Here is a 17,735-nt window from a genome sequence, read left to right as displayed (position 1 = left end):
AGCAACAGACACTATGCAAATTTGAATTTTTATCAATTCTGTAAGTGATTTGTAATAAAAAATTCTTTATCATTTGCTATAAAAAAATAAGTTATAGCAATAATATTACTTACAAGATTATATTTTTCGATGAAAATCTTATATGCTGCGTTCGCTCGAATATTTTCTTCTTTATGAGCAGTGCACTGGACACTCAGATTGATTTTCTTATTTTCGATTTCTTCAACCATTCTTTTAACACCCTTAAAAGTAATTGTTGATTTTAATAATTTAATTAATTAAGAAAAGGAAATACAAATTAATAAATATCTTATTAAAATAGTAAATATTTGAAATTTATTACAATAACAAGAGGAAAAAATAATCTCGTACAGTTCTAAATCATAAAAGAGAAGCTCACTAAAAAATTTTGTACTTACATAAGGAAGAAATATTTAATTAGAAGAACTTGAAAAGAAATATTATATAAATTGTAATGCATTTAAGAGAAACAGAGCATATTGATTGAAGACGAAGAAGATTGACCAACCATCAAATTAAACAAAGATATAGAAGGTCAGTGCCCAACAGTTAAGCATACACAAATGGCTTAAGAATTTATACAAATAAAAGCTAAAATGAACAACAGGCAGAATCTACCACCACAATCTCTAATAATAACTCAATATAGAACAATTTCAAAGACATTCATCTATAATGATATTGTGATAAAAAAACAATAACTATAATATAACTAAAAGGAATAATAATAATAAACCAAGAATACAATTTAAAATTGTTTACTACTTAACAATATTTCATCATAGATTATATAAGTGTTATATAAAGATTATTAAAATAATTCCTAAAATCATAAGGCAGCAACCCAAGATGCATAGTTATTGCTTTTTTAAATACACAGCTTCTTTCTCAAAACTAAATTTCAACCCTTTTATAATAGAAACAGAAACTTTAGCAATTTTGCTAGTGATACCAGTCACGTTCTATTAATTCTACAGCAGTAATAGTAAATCTACAAGTTTATAAAATTAAATTTAAAAAACCAACCAAAACCTTTTTATTATTTACATTTCAAACATGAAAATACACAAATAATTAGCTGATATACCTCAGCAGTTGGAGTCTCTTCAAGGATTTTATAGCCCTCTTGAAGAACTTTATCAGTAACTTCTTCCAAGGAATTAGACACTTCTTCATGAAGAATTCTCAATTGGTCAAGATCAAGACCAAGTTCAGCGGTTGACAGCTGAACCTCAAGTTGGTCGAGCTTTATCAACGTCTAGAGAGTACATATTAATACAAATATTAATTAATTCATCTAATATGAAAATTAAAACAGAAATATAAACATTTTTAAACCTTAAAAAAATATGAAGAATAAAAAAATAAATATTTAAAAAGGACTGGAAAGTTTTTCGGCTTCCCTTAATCACATGTATTACTAATTGCACTAAAAGCCCACTCATTTTTTTTAGTAATTGAATGATCATTTTTGAGGTGTTAAGGTTATGAATTACTTGTTTATGGAAACTCGTTTCTGAGGATTATTTAATGAAAGGATTTGTCAGGAACAAAATATACTTTACATTATGAGGACCAAGAAAAGTAATAACTAGAACAAAAAAATAACAATTTATTTTAGAAAACAAAATTATTGATTTAGTGAGAAAATAAGATATACTAACCATATAACACCCAAAAGCCACATACAAACATACATACTAGTAGCAATTATTTTCGTAAAATTTGGATCTTTCATTCACAAAAGATCAGAATTTATTTTTTTAGAAATAGAGAAGCTAATGATTAATTTTTAAAATAAAATATAAACAAGATAACTTAGGAAGGCAACAGAAGGATTGCAGGTTCTAGCTGGAGCTACTTTGAAATTGTAAGCAATTCAGAAACAGATACATTGGTTATAGAGCCACGGATAATCTCAAAAAATACTCAGTTAAATATATTAATATTAAATATATATTCAGTTTTGAGCTATGTATCAGAAGTAGGAGACTTTACAATGGCAGACAAAAACTAACTTGATTAATCATTGAAAAGAATATTTTAGGAATTTTCATTCAAAAGATGTGTGGACTCAGTTTCATCAGACAAACTAGGTTCATCTTTAATTCTGCATATTGGAGAATTACAGAATCCGTTTAAGACAAATGGTAATTAGAGAAGGATCAGTCTTAGTGGTGATACTTGTTGCAGTAAACTTGATCATTCTGTAGAATTGAGTTTAAATCTCGACCATTATGTAAAATAAGGAGCTTCAAGAAATCGAGAAATTACAAAAAGTGAAACAAAATGATATAACTTTTTAACAATTCAGCAAACTAAGAGCATATAAGAATCCAGTAATTAGAGGAAACTGAAAAACACAATCAAGACTTTTTAAAGGGAAGGTTTTCTATTCCTATTAAGTTAGTATACCAAAATCTATGAAGTTTCTTCACAAAAATAGAAATTTTTCAAATAATTAAAAACTCTAACTGCATGAAATGATAACTTAAAACATAAACTGATTTATAATTTATATACTACAGTCAACAAAATTTGATTAAAGCACAAAAAGTATTTACCTGCTCGGCTGATGTAAAGAAGGCAATAGCTCTCTGAAGATTCTCTTCTCTTTTACCAATATTAGAAACATAGCAGGCTGCTTGTTCCAGAATAACATATGCATGTGTGACAGCCTCTGGTCCAGCAAAATGGCCACGAAGAGAGAACTCTTCACTGAAACGAACTATCTTCAATGATTGCTCTTGCATTTCCTGAAAATAAAAATAAATAGTACTTAAGAGATAATCTTTATAGAAATAGCTTTAGCTGAATAACTAAAACACCAATCTTATATTTTATATCATTATTATTTTTGGGAGAACAGCAAAGATAATGGATTACTGGGAATGTTATACCCACGACTACCCATAAATGACTGACTATAAGACGTATCAACCTGTCAAAAGCCCTTGCTTTCATTGAAAATTGGATCTTGAACAGGAGATAAAAAAAAAAAAAAAATAGGAAAACATTCACAGAAAGAAGCACAACAAGGCCCCAAAAGAAGTACTACATGTTTGTTGCAATATGGGTCAGACAATGTATTTTTTACATATATACAATGTATACAACTTGTAACCAATTAAGGACAGTATTTAGAACATCTTTAATGTTAGGACACTCTCAGTTATGATCTTAACATCTTTGTGATTTAAAAAAATCATATTTTTGTTTTGTTTTTTTTGGAGTTATTGAAGTTCTAACAAGGTACATGAGAAACACTCTACAGATCTTTTAATATAATTATAAACAAATATTGAAAGTTTATTCATTAAGTATATTAACATATTCAACTTAAATGAGAATAAGCAATGGATGGCAGAAACTATTATTAAAAACTTTTGGGAAACATATATTTTGGTTGTATATTATTTTTATTTCAAATAAAGAATAAACTATTTTTATTATATTTCTTAAGGTAAAATCATAGATTTTTAATCTTACCTTTGCTTCTGGAAGTAATTTACAATGTTCATGAAGTAAAAGACTAGCGGAGGCAGAAGTATCTCCAAGTTGGTCACAAGTATTAACAAGGGCAGTTGATTTTTCTTCGAGATTTCTCTGCAATTTCATTAGTTCTGACGTTATTAGAGCAAGTTCTAAGCACTCTTCTAGTTCAGTTACTGATTTTGATGTTTTATCTTGTAGTTTTATTCTTCTTTCATGAAGAAGTTCCATCCAACCTTCAACCTGAGCGATAGCTAAAAAAGTTGAAACATCTATAATTTATGTTATTAAATAGAAAATAACAATATGAATAATCAACTTCACTTTATATACACATATCACTTCTGTCATAGTTTGATGTTAAAAGCCCATTGTTGTTCATATTTGTCAGGTTTAGTGAATCCAAATCTTTGTATAGTAACTTGATAAAAATCACTTTAGAATAAGAGTTGTTAGTTCTAAATAAGAATTTTATTGGTAATAACTACTGTTCGTAATTTTTACAACCTTTTTCATGATAATATTTTGGATATATTTCTTGCTAAATTTTATAATTTCTGAATCATGTTAGCAATATAAATGAACAAATAGTCATTGGACAGGTATGAAGAATATAATTTCCATAGTCTACCATTTTTTAGTCAAATTACATATCTATTAATAATTTGACTCAATAACAAAAGATTTTTATGAATTCAGAAACATAGTGACAGATCCCTAATGTCTAGCAAAAGTTTCAACTTTTAGCATTCATCAATGTTAGTATACATTAGTGTTTAGTACACATAAAGAAAATTATTAAAAGGGAATAGACATTTTTAAAACCATTTATATGCTTGCTTGATAATGCAAACACGACATTACCTAGAGCTGAAGACAGTTTGATATGGTCAGGTCTCGAATCAAGAGTTGCTGAATCACGAAGAGATTTAAGAGCCCCTAGTAGTTCTGCCCCAGCAGCTAATGTCCTTCCAAGTCTAGTTAAAGCTTCTCTTTCACATGATTTTATTTCATTGATACGAGATCTCATTTCATCTATATCTACTGGCAATTCTGACTCAGCTAGGACTTCAGTGCAAGTACAACAGTCATCAAATTCTTCTGCCCATCTATGAGGAAAAGAAGAAAAAAGATTTAATTACATCATTAATCCAAAGAAAAAGATATTTTGGAATAATCAAAAATAATTTGTATAAAACAACATGATTTATAACAATATATAACATTTATATATACAAAACAAAAAAAAAAAACAGAAGTTAATATATTTATAAAAATCTAATAACTAATGTTAAAATTCATAATGATCCAGAAAAAGTATTATTCAGTAGTTAACTATCTTCTTTCTTAGAGGATGATTACTTTATGAGAAATTCACATTAGACTGGTAATTAACCTGAGGTGTGTATGATTGCACAATAATTATTTTACAGATAATTGTGTAAAAGTATACATAAAAATAAATCATATTAATATTTACAACATACCTATGATAATTTACATTTAAATCTAATATCCGACTCCTAGATTGCAGATGACTGTTGACGTTATCCCAAGCAGATGTTATGGATCTTGACATTGCAGAATACACCCTGGGACTAGTTCCCTGGCGAGAAATGACAGCCTCAGCCTGGTCAACCAATTCTTCAACTGGGCTCTTCTTTGACTAAAAGTAAAATATAATTTTTTATATTGAGCCATATGAAATAAACTAAATACCTTAAAATAAACCAATTAAACTTGAAACAATGCTAACAAATGTAATCGACCAAAATATGAAACAAATCTAATAACCTGTTATTCTACTCAATCTTAATTCAATGTCACAAATAGTCATCAGTTTAGATATATTTGTAGGGGCAGCATAATAAATAGAAATACAAATACTTTGTTGTTTAATTCATAATGTTGTAAGCAATCTGGCCCCTAAACACATAAATATGTTAAATAGAATATAATTTTACTTTTACAGAGATGATAATCAATAATTTATATGAGGAGAAGATGGTTGAGAGTGTGGTCAAAATATAACACAAATAAGTTGAAGTAACTTATTTAATCGTGCCAACGTTTCAGGCAGAATTTCTAGTCTTCATCAGGGTCGTTACCTTGAAATCTTTAAATCGTGACTTGGCAGTAAGATTTCAAGCTAATAGCCCTGATGAAGGCTAGAAATTCTGGCCGAAACGTTGGCACGATTAAACAAGTTACTTCAACTTATTTGTGTTATATTTTGACCGCACCCCCAAACCATCTTATCCTTGTATAAGTCATCCACAGTCAACTATCTCTCATGATTATGATAACCAATAATCTGATCTTAAAAAGAAAACAGAGCAAACAGAGGATATATATGTCTATACTTATAAAGTAGGCAAGAACTTAATAAGATAACATTAAGTAGATAATGCTTATTTAATCACTCACTGACCAGGATGAGCATATTTTATAAATTCATAATACAAAGTCATTGGAACTATAATAAAATCATATCATCCATGATTGAAATAAGTTTTTGCTTCATAATTAATAAAGGACATACATATTTACTTATATTATAAGTTTATGAACAATCTCTTTTTTGTTAATTTACTTATTAACTCACACCTGGGACAGTAGCAACATTATTCCTACTGAGTGGGAGTCATTCCCAGTTTTATTGCAAATAGGTATTGTATTTTGAAGACGAAAAATATTAAGCATTATAAGCATTGTTAGCTATACGAGGAATTTTCAGAATATAACTAATCACTAAATATTACCTATAGAATATTATTAATTGATAAGTTTTAATTTTTAAATATATTATATTTTTAATAAAACGCAAAATAATTACAAATGCTTCAGCTCAATGAAGTTATTATTATTAAATACAATTTGATAAACAAACACATACATCAATATAATCAGAATTATAATAAATACTTTTGGAAGGTAAAAAAAAAAATATAATATTTTATTGTTAGTTCAGTATAAAACTTAGGTTGGTATTTCTCTACAACAGCTTAGTTTAATTAGGAGATGGCGCGAAACATTACGAGCAGTATTCGAGCTTTTATAAGTTTCTGTACAGTGACTGTGAAGTTTGTTTAAAATCCTTTTTTGAGTCAACGTTCCAATACCTGTAAGTAAGCATATTCATACTTCATAGCTCTCACTTGTAAACTAATATATAATAATTTGATTTTCCGAAAGTTAATTAGTTGACGTGACTTTGTCAGTAATCAGAAATTCATTAATTTGATCTTAACATAATACTTTGTTATTAAATTTAGTTCCTTCATTACTAAAATCAATTCCAAAGATGTCAGTATTTATTTTTTTAATATAAAGGTAAGCAATAAGAGAATAAGAAGTAATTTATACAACTGAAGAAATGAGTGGATGAGAAGGTGTTATTTTACTAATTTGAAATTTTGATTTTATGACAATTACAATTTTTTTTAAAGTAGTGATTCAGCCAATTCGCTAAGATATACAGTTTAATAATGCTTCTAAGAGTAAGGAAGCGAACCTCAATTCAAAGGAAGATATACATTTTTGAAAATTTGTTACATAGCACCTTTATCCATTCGTAGGGGCATTGGAGCGGGGAGGGGAGAAGAGAGGAGAGGGGAAAGGTAGGAACTCACTCTGGGTCCCGAGCGGTTCTCCACGTTCGATTTTTTCCTTTTCTATAAATATTTTTGACAATTTAAAGAGCCAATATAATAAATAACTATAATTACAATTAAAAAAAGGAAAAAATAAATTGGATATTTCAGGACATTTATATATGTTATCTGAGGAAATGTGTTCCATTTTAACCTTCAGGATGGCCAACATTAGAAACTATAAAAAAATAAAATAAAACCTTTTACATTTCTTAAAACGATTCAATGTGCTGTACTTTTCATTTCAGGTAATTGAAATTGAGTGATTGAACCCAGAATGAAACCAATGATCTCCAATTTTATAGCCACAGTGATTGCCGAGTAAGTACCATTTTTTTCTTATCATTTCTAATATGTGGGGGAGGAGGAGTTATAAGCAGGTTATCACCCTCTTCTAACCATTTTAGAGGGGGCCCTAGTTTTCATTGCCTGAGACCGCCACAGAAATAAAAGTCAACCCCACAGGTTGGATATGAACTCGCTTCGAACGGCCCATTTATGAATCAGCCCAATTTTAGCCAGTTAAGCTAGCCTCATACTGGCAACTTTTTGGTCTTGGTGATTAAATAATCTATTCGGTTAAAAGTTTTCCACTAATGTTCCAAGCGCCCACTGGCATCTGAAAGTTGTTTAATTAACTTCATTTTCAAAATGGACTTCGTCGTACAAAGTACAAAGTCAATTCACAACTTTTTAAAAAGATTTTTATCTACATATTCTTTTATTTTTGTATCGTACAACGCGGAATGTAATGTAACTACTTCTATAAATCGTTCGATATCTAGTGACATATTGATACAGCACGACGGAATTGCAAGAGGAAAATCAAGAGAAGCTTTTTTATCGCCAATGTGGGGAAACAAGCATAAACATGTGCGTTCCATTTTGCCGGCAACAATTGAGTTTCCATGAAGATCGAACATGTTGAAATATTTTAGTTGCTGCAACGAAAGTCACCTTGTTAGGGTTCTCATAAGAAATAAATGTAGTCCAATCAAACTCTTTAATAATAAATTTATCCATTTTATTTTCAATGTATTTTGCATGTAAACGATATGGATGGTTGGGTGAGCTTGGAGCTTGGAATGTTTTTGTTTTTTTACTATATGTAAACATAAGTTATCAACAAAAATTACCATTCTCTAATTATTAAAAATTACTCTATTTTAATATTATTGACATACGAGAAACGTACAAAAAATTGAATTGACAGTTATTGAGTGTAAGCCCTCTTCCCCTCCAAGGATAGTAACCTAGACCGGCGTTGCATTTTCTAGTACGATCGTACTGTAAGGTGTCTTAAAGCTGGTAGGTTTGTTACAATGGAGCGAAGACTACAGTATACTATATGGAATAGTTCAGACAAAAAATAAATATATAGACATATATATAAATGTGCCACTATTCAAACAAAGCGGCTATATGGTATGTTTTAATGAAATATTAATTTTGGTACAAGTGACGCATTTTCTTGAGTATATTTTTTTTCTCTTTTCTTATCTAATGAAAACAAAAGCAAGAGAAACCACCATCTAAAAAAAATCCTAAATATGCTTTATTAGAGCCGAATTTTTTAAATTATTTTATCTCAATATATTAGCGTGAGGTGTGGTGATCGTCAGTGGTTTGTTGCCTTGAAATTTCGTTCTGGTCTCCTTAACTCTTACAACGCAATTGCATGTCTTCATAAATCAGTAAAATATTTCATTATTATTTACGAGTAAGTGAGTTTCGAATATAACATTCATAAATCCAAATTTGTATTAAAAATTCACATGGCGTGAAAAAAATAAAAATATTTTGTGGGATTATGAGACAGTGAATGCCTGGGGTGCTGGAGTGTGGTTTCGTTTCTTTACTGGAATTATCATTTATTTCGCAATGATACCGCGAAATGAATTTTGATAGTACATATCTAGTTTGTAATGGGCAGTAATAACTAACAAATATATCAGTCAAGTATTGGAATAAAAACCAAAGTAATTCCATCGTATTTTTCTTAACCACGAATTAGTCACCTATACGATATCGTTATCATGTTCCTTAGAGGTAGTTATTTAATTTTTCAGGATCATAAATAAAATAATTATGGTAGTTGATCAATTTGGTAATCCATGTCGCCTAATTTTCATTAGGTTACTTAGTACTAAATACTCATTGAATAAAATTATAAGGATTGATATAAATAAATTTATAAAAAAATAAATGCGTACTCCTACAATCCATGAAGGGACAGGAGTGAAGCACGTTATAATAGTACAAGAGCCCAAGAGGAGAAAAAGGCAGTTATCTCACCCCAATTTATTATTAATTTAATGAAAGCTATGTATAATTAATAGTCAAAACTGATGAGTCTGCCAATTATAGGTAGTATAGGGGAATAAAAAATGGCGGCTGTTTCAAAGCGATAAAGAAAAACTAATTTTTCATTCGGAGCTCTTTATCTTAAAAAGTAGGAACAATACAAGAAAACCTAAGAAAGCTCCATTTAAAGAAGAGCAAATTTGTTAAAATATGAGCTCTAATAGAGTTTTTTAATTTAAATATTTTTCGAGATATAGCTTTTTAAAAAGCAACATTTCATAAAAATGTTGTATGGGACGTACAAAAAGATCAGTAGTTAGTGAATTTATTTTGAAAAATTTATATCTCAAAAACCATTTAACGTACAGATGTCTATTAGTACTCAAATTGAAGCTGGTTTAATGAGCTATAAAGTAGTTTATTATGTTTATCTTCGTAGGAGTAATAGTTAACACGAAATTTGCTAAAATAAATTGATTTATAGTTGTTCGGACAAATTTTCATTATCATAAAAACTACTATACCTACGAAGATAAGTGTCATAAACTACTTTATAGTAAGTTAAATTTCCTTTATTTTGAGTATTGGCAGACCTATGTGCGTCTTATGGATCTAGAGAGATATTTTTTCAAAAATCCAACATTTTATACGAACAACTAGAAATTAACATTTTGTGAGTTTATTTTGTCAAATATCATAAAAGCTACTACTCCTACAAAGATAAACATGATTATGTAGTAAATTTAACTAGCTTTAATTTGAGCGCTGGCAGACATCAGTACGCCCATTGGTTTCTGAATTAAAGTTTTTCATAAATCAAATTTTTTTGTCCGAACAACTATAAATCAATTTATTTTAGCAAATATCATGAAAACTACGATTCCTACGAAGGTAAAGGTCATAAACTTCTGTATAGTCCATTGAGTGCTAATAGACATCTGTACGTTAAATAGTCCTGAATAGATTTCTCAAAATAAATTAACTAACTACTAATCTTTCAGTAGATTTTTAAGAAATTATGCTTTTTAAAAAGCTATATCTCGAGAACTATTGGACGTAAATAGCTCTTTTAGGGCTAATATTTCAGCAAATTTACTCTTTTTTAAATAATGTTCTCTTAGATTTTCTAGTGTTGTTGGTAGTTTTTAAAATATAGAGCTCCGAATCACAAATCAATGTTTTTTTAAGGTTTTAAACAGACGCCATTTTTTAATCCCCCTACCTATACTTGGCAGACTCATCAATTTTGACTAATAATTATACATTGTTTTTATTGAAGTAACAAAAATTGGGGTGAGATAACTGCCTTTTTTTCTTCCCGGCTCTTGTACTATAAGGAAATACTGTTACTAGACCAACGTCAATTTTCTCTTGAATGAGAAACTAGAATTGTTTACCTATTTTCCAATCCAAACATTTTTTGGTTTCAATGAACTAAATCGGAATAAATTTAATAAAAGTAATATCTAATATTTTAAAACTTAGATATTTTAAGATATAAACGTTTAAGAAAAAAAATTGCACATCAAGTGCACAACTCCTTTTTCCTTATGTTACTCAGAAACGATTCTCTGATGTCTGAGATTATTAGCTTAATTATGTCCGGTCTTGACGTCATCACTACCGATCAGGAAAAAGACAGATACGTCAGGAAACATTCCCCGCGTTGATTTGAGATCAAACATTATATGATTTTTTTTCCGATTTAATTTATTAATTTTAATAATTATTTGCTTTATTTATCTCAATCAGTTTCTTGTCCATCGTTTATTGTTTATTTTTATCCACTGCATTTAAATTTTCAGTACCAATCAATATGGCGAAAAAGTTATTAGTAGTTAATTATTAGTATTAGTTCTGAGTTTTATGTCAAAAGAAAAATGGATTTTATGCTTTCGGTATTCAGAAAAAGAAAAAAAAACTAAGTACATAGGTCAGTTTAACTTCTTCACTATTTTATTTATCTTTCTTTCATTTTTTTTTATTACCTCTTATTTTATTTTTTTTTAAATTATATTTTCTGGAAATTTCTATTGGCTAGGTAAATAATGATTCATCATTTGTGAAGAACATCTAGGGAATGAGCTGTTGTTGAAATATAGTTGTATAGAGAAAGGGTTTTTTTCATATGGGTAAGCAAAGGCAGTAGACGAAATCTATTGAAATTACACTTTACTTATTTTGTTAACAGTCCAATATGCAGAAATTTGACAAATAGTTGGAAGTCAACAAATAGGACTAAAGAGTCCAATTACAAGTTTTAGAAGTCAAGGAAAATCTTTCAAAGAGAAGATAGGAGACAGAATGTTAAAGTATGTGCTAAATAAAATTGTCCAAAATAAAGTCCGAAAGATAAAATAAAAGAGACAAGATGTTTTTTGTCCTAGGTTTTTGTGCCTTGAAAAGAAAGAAAATAAGTACGTGATCAAATTCGGTGTTCACATTTAATCCACAAGTTTCTACCGAATTTGGGCCCAATCGGGCATGCCCTTTATGAAATAAAAGGGTGCTAAGGAACATTCTACACATTCTCAAGCAAAAGAAGTGAAAATCAAGTCAACGGATCGTTTGACATGCCCTAACACAAATAAAACTACAGACCGACTGACGGACAGAAATGGAACCAAATTTGTTCCTTGATGTCGTAATTTATAACGCGAATTTGGAGGAAAGATAGGATTAGCGTTAAAATTGTCCGGCATTATTTTATTTTTTTACTCTCCTTACTCATGTGTAAAGATATTTTCCTTGATACACCTATACAGAAACAAAACAAGATATACCTTGAAATATAATTAATTACGTATGCAGTAGAAATATGCAGGAAAATGGTAATTTCCAGAAACAGAGTAAGCTATGCTGATTCATATACTCAGTAGCCTTTTTTTATTTTTGTATTTCAAACCATAAGCTGCAATGATATTCTAGATGTAATTAATATTATCTTACTCGGCTTCATTAATGGAGTTAATGATATTAAAATGAGTTAAAGTTAATATAACTTTAATAAGTTACAAATTTTAACGACAGCAAAATATCAACATAACGCCCGTTTCTATTTCCGGTTTATTTATTTTATTTTATTTTTTTTTTAGAGAAGTACATTGAGGTAGTTTATGATTTATATCCTCGTAGGAATAGTAGTTTTAATATTTGCCAAAATAATTTCACTAAGTGTTGACTTTTCGATGTTTTGAAAAAACTTTTGGCACATAAAAACTATAGCTCAAGAACCATTAGACGTACAGTGTTAGTTAGCACTCAAATTAAAACTAATTAAATATACTGTAGATTAGTTTTCTGTCGGAGTAATTCTTTCCATGAAATATGCCAACAATTAATTCACTTCATTTAGTGATTTTGATCCATTTGATTTCTCGATGTTATAAAAAAACGTTTGGTTTATTAAATTCATTATATCAGGAACTAATAGACGTATAGATATTTTTTAGCGCTCGTATGTTAAAAAATATACTCTTTTTTAAATTATGTTCTATAAATGTCTTATTCATGTAGTTTTAAGAGTATGGAACGCCAAATTAAAAATGAGCGAACATTTTAGGTAAAAAAAATACCATTGGAATAAAAACTTTTGGGCGCGTATATCTAATATACTTCAATATTTATTTTTGAATGGCATTCAATATATCCCTTGTTTATTTTAAGTAAAAATTGAACCATTTTCTGCAAGGAAATAATACACATTAAAAAAAACTAAAAACTAACATAAAAATGAATTTTGGGTATCTTCGGACCAGCCGCCATTTTTGCAGGTAGCATGATCATGGTTGGTTGACTCTCATTTCTTTATTAGTATTGCAATAAAGATTCAAAAAACAGATATCAAAGTTTTATCAGATTATGTAGATTTTTTGAATTGGCTCTGAGACTATAAAGGTTGTGCCCTGCTATAAACTCTATATTATCAATTTTTATTATTGTTTCTTTATTTTATTTTTTATTCTTTCTTGCTCTTAAATTGTATTTGATTATGAAGTTAATAATTTATTTTATTAATTTCACTTTATTATTTTTTTTCTCAACTTGGTTTTTCTCTTTCATATTTTAATTACATTATTAAGTTACAAAAAAATTTGTTTCATAGTATGATTATATTTCTATAATTTACTGTACGATAAGCACCGTTGTTGGAACCGGTTAAGAGTATTCTTTCATTAGTAAAATTAATTCTTAAGATGTTAAAAGTTCTTTTTAATAATTATTGTTATTTATTCATCTTATTTAAACTTATAATGTAATAATGGCCTGTATAATGTTTTAAATCTTTATTAACCTAGATAAATATTAGTTTTAATTTAATATCAGTAACAAGTGTTTTTAGAATAAAAATAATCAACAGACTGACTTGATAAATTGACTTCATGAATCCATATTTCGTTTTTGATCTTTTAATTTGTCAAGCTCCAATGTTATTAAGAAATGGTTTCCATAAGGTGGTGAATCTCTCTCGAGTTCTGACAATACAGGTCGTGTGACAGAGGATACTTCCGATTTCATATATTATAGTATACTTTTGATTAGCTAATAACTTTATTTATTTCGGTATTAACCAGAATTCATTTGTACCAGATTCCACATGAAATATGTGGCGTAAATGTTTTGGTTAGTTGCCCCCTCCAGACACAAGTTCCACCTCCGGCCACTGATGGTATTAGCATTCCAGGTGGCAACCTTGGAGGAAGGAGGAAAAGGCATTTCGTACTATCCTAGCAGTCAGTCGTCTCGGGCACTCCAGTTCTAGTGACATGTTCTTCCCTCAGCTGAAGAAATGCTGCTGCTGCTGCAACCTGGAGACAGGTTCCCTCCTCATATCCATTTTCGGGATAATATGTTACTTGTTGGAATTCATCGCCCTTGTGTTACTGTTACCGAAGAGTCATGAGTACTTCGGGATGTATGTTAAAAAACATTATGGTGAAGGTGCGGATTATGGTTTCGCTGCTTTAACAGGTGTGTTGTGTGCTATTGTAGTTCTAGGATTAGTCACCAACATCATGCTCTTCTTTGGTGCCATGATGAGAAAGATATGCCTCATAAGGCCTTGGTTGGTATTATCTATCATTCTATGTATCTTCTTCTTCATCTTAGGCTCAGTGCTTATGATTTATAATATCTATATGCTTCCATCTATTCAGCAACTAGACAAAACGTTATATATGATTGTGTTATATGCTGTAAATATGTATCTTTTTCTTGTCGTTTATTCCTATCACGAAAAACTTAAAACTCAAATTACAATCGGTTATAGTCTGGGAATAGAAGATACGTAAGGTCTCACAGTGTACAGTGTTACTTAATTTATTTTTTAGATATGTATAGATATGAGATGGTGAACGTTCCTAGGTAAATGCTTATCAAAATAAAGAAAAAAATTATTAAATCAAAAAGTAGGTTATAAGCAGATGGTTTCAAAAATGAAAATGGAAAAGAATAATTTAACTATACTTTATAAAATATAATTTAATTTAATATATTTTTTTAAGGACTATGGTGAAAATTTGTTTATTAAATAGTTTGAAATTGCTAATGAGCTAAATCGTCACCAAAAAAACTAGTACATATATTAAAATTAATATTTAGAAAAGAGTTTTCATAAATATGTAAAATCTTTGGTTCTGATTTCTTATTTAATATGGTTCTGTTTGGTTTAATATTAAAAATTAATAAAGAATTCTCTCTTGTTAATTTTTAAAATGAACATCCATAAAAAAGTTGGTTTATTATGAATGTGTTACTTAAGTTTAATTTAAAGGAAACAAGAAGAAAAGCAGTACACTTATTTTTTTAATCAATTAATTTAATTTAATTTTGTTAATTTGTGATATTTTATTTTATAATAAATTTATGATGTAAACATTATTGTTTCGGATATTCCTGAACACCTATTGTTATAAATATAAATATTTAGAGATTGTAAATAGATAAAAACTATTATTTGATCAAAACTGATGCAACTAATTCATGTTTATTTCTAGATGAACTAATTCATCACAGGTAGTCGAATTACAAATTTAGATTCATATACAATGTAAATAATCGCAGGTTCATTTTAAAAATATTTGCAGGCATCTAAAGATTTATAATTTTGAGAAAGGATGAACACATAGTAATGTTCGGTTACTACCAAACTGGAAATTGATTGTGGCTTTGACAATATAATTAGAGAATAAAAAAAACTGAAGATCTAAATTATTTTTTTAAATTCAATTTTTCCATGAAATGAAAAAGCGTAAAATATATTTTATAATGTAAAAATTTTTAAAAGTGAATTTGAAAGATTGTAAGTATTTTTCAATCACGAAACTATAGAATGTTTTCTTGAATTAAAATTTTGAACTAATAATTTGTCCTTTTTACTTAAGCTTCCCTATATATGGAATATATATTAAGAGGAAGCATTCCGATCATCAAAAATTTCGATTTCAGTTTTCGACTGGAACGAAGTTTCAAAACAACTTTGTTTCAAAGTATGATTATATTTCTATAATTCACTGTATTAAGCACCGTTGTTGGAATCAGTGAAGAGTATTCTTTCATTAGAAATATTAATTCTTAAGATGTTAAAAGTCCTTTTATTTATTTTTGGAAAAAGTTATCTATTCTTGGAATAGAATATTTGAAATATAGAAGTAATGTGATAATAAGAAATAATTAATACAACTGAAGACATGAGTGAATGACGGTATTGTGTCAATTGACACTAAAACTTTTTTTGATTTAAAATTTTGAGAAAATGAGGGCGTGCGTATTAAATACTCTAATATATATATTTTTAATAATTAATAACTGACTAACTAACTAAGTTAATTAATAAATGACATTTAGTGTATGCCATGCATAGTTTAGGAAAAAACTTAACCATTTTCTGAAAGGAAGTAACACTTTTTTTAATTTTAAAAGGAATCTTCGAAACAGCTGCATTTTTGCATCAGATCTGACTAGCAGACTTTCATTTATTTATTGGCAATGCAATGATGAATTAAAAAAGTCCAATAAAAGTGTTTATTTGATAATGGCGACTTTTTTGCACCTACTCTCGATCTCGGTATCGTATGTACTCTGGTTTAGGTGTTATCAAATGTCATTCAATTACTCGTGCGAAAAAATGAAAAGTTCTTGATAAGTCAATATTTACAAAATTAATGCTTATTTTCATAACTACTAGTTATTGATCCTTTAAAACATTGTTTTTTCTAAATCTGTAGCATAGAAAACGTTTATAAAATAATTTTGTCCAGCTAGATCTGTTATAAGGCCTACCGTAGTTTGCTTTAAATTTCTCTCGAATCACTTGTTAATTCACGCTATTCATAGAAGAGTATTATAAGAATTGATGAATAAAATTAAGATACTAGACCTCTGTATCTAGTTTCCAATACCAACATGGTTTCAAGGAAAGAAAAAATAATCTAAATAAATCGAATAAAATTAACATTTAATGTTTCAAAACTTTGATATATTAGTATATAAACAAAATAGAAAACAAAATTTATCTATCGGATTCGCCCCGTCTTTTTAACCAAATTACATAGAAACGATTCTGTGATTATGCTGCTTGATTACGTTCAGTATTGACGTTATTAATAGCGATTCGATGAATCTTAGACTAATTAGGAGATATTCACCGTGTCATTCGATATCAGACATCATTGTTTCCCCCCTAACTTAATTAATTAATTTTCTAATTTTAATAATTACCTTAAATTATTGTACTTAATAGCCCATTATTCATTATGCGTATTTTTTTTTTTTATCCCCTGTTTGTTTTCAATACAAATCCATAGAGCGAAAAAGAAAAGTATCATCTAAAAGTTTAATGTTAAAAAATTAAATTTTGTGCTTTTGGTATTCATAGTAATTAATATTAAAAATATGTCCAAGTACCATGGGCAGAGGCAGTCGGAAGGAGGGGGAGCCGCGGCTTCCCCCTAGATGTTTGGGACTCAAGAAAAAAAAAATAAAGAAAGTAGTGAACATATTAGACAGTGGATTCTTTCTGGAAACATTCTATAATTAGGAAGGTAATATTGTTGAATTGACATCTTCACGTATCACAAGATCACAACCACATCTTAGAAGGGATAAGATGGATATATGTCGATTCTTCGATAAACAAAAGTAAGATTCAATGAGCACCATTATTCGTCATATACATCTCTAAAAATATGGGGAAAACGAATAAAAAAGAACCTCTTTTATATTCTATTCTTTCCATTATAACTTACAGTTTGCCTATTTAGTTAT

At 28.7% G+C, this 17,735-nt stretch overlaps 2 protein-coding genes across 7 annotated transcripts in view; one reads left to right on the top strand and one right to left on the bottom strand.

The window, feature by feature from the left end:
* Window positions 1-17,735, bottom strand: part of LOC106678806 (uncharacterized) — a 286,482-nt gene that overhangs the window by 49,933 nt on the left and 218,814 nt on the right. For all 6 annotated transcript variants that reach the window (XM_067049279.1, XM_067049281.1, XM_067049285.1 and 3 more), the window contains 6 exons: window positions 5,001-5,179; window positions 4,378-4,622; window positions 3,511-3,767; window positions 2,586-2,777; window positions 1,109-1,279; window positions 114-242 (listed from right to left, as the gene is read on the bottom strand). In XM_067049279.1, coding sequence (XP_066905380.1) covers window positions 114-242; window positions 1,109-1,279; window positions 2,586-2,777; window positions 3,511-3,767; window positions 4,378-4,622; window positions 5,001-5,179 — 1,173 coding nt within the window. The remainder of the gene's footprint in view (window positions 1-113; window positions 243-1,108; window positions 1,280-2,585; window positions 2,778-3,510; window positions 3,768-4,377; window positions 4,623-5,000; window positions 5,180-17,735) is intronic.
* Window positions 14,183-15,261, top strand: LOC136796235 (lysosomal-associated transmembrane protein 4A-like). The gene has a single exon (XM_067049315.1). The coding sequence runs from the start codon at window positions 14,237-14,239 to the stop codon at window positions 14,759-14,761; it is 525 nt and encodes a 174-aa protein (XP_066905416.1). The 5' UTR covers window positions 14,183-14,236; the 3' UTR covers window positions 14,762-15,261.

Source organism: Halyomorpha halys, unplaced genomic scaffold (genome assembly GCF_000696795.3).
Source record: "Halyomorpha halys isolate HHAL.00 unplaced genomic scaffold, Hhal_1.1 Scaffold161.1, whole genome shotgun sequence".
NCBI classification, from domain to species: Eukaryota; Metazoa; Arthropoda; class Insecta; order Hemiptera; family Pentatomidae; genus Halyomorpha; species Halyomorpha halys.
The sequence above is the reverse complement of the archived record's forward strand: the minus strand, read 5'-3'. Positions and strand labels throughout refer to the sequence as shown.

Coding starts and splice junctions, on each gene's coding strand:
- LOC136796235 (XM_067049315.1), top strand. CDS start 14,237: ATGTTCTTCCCTCAGCTGAAGAAATGCTGCTGCTGCTGCAACCTGGAG.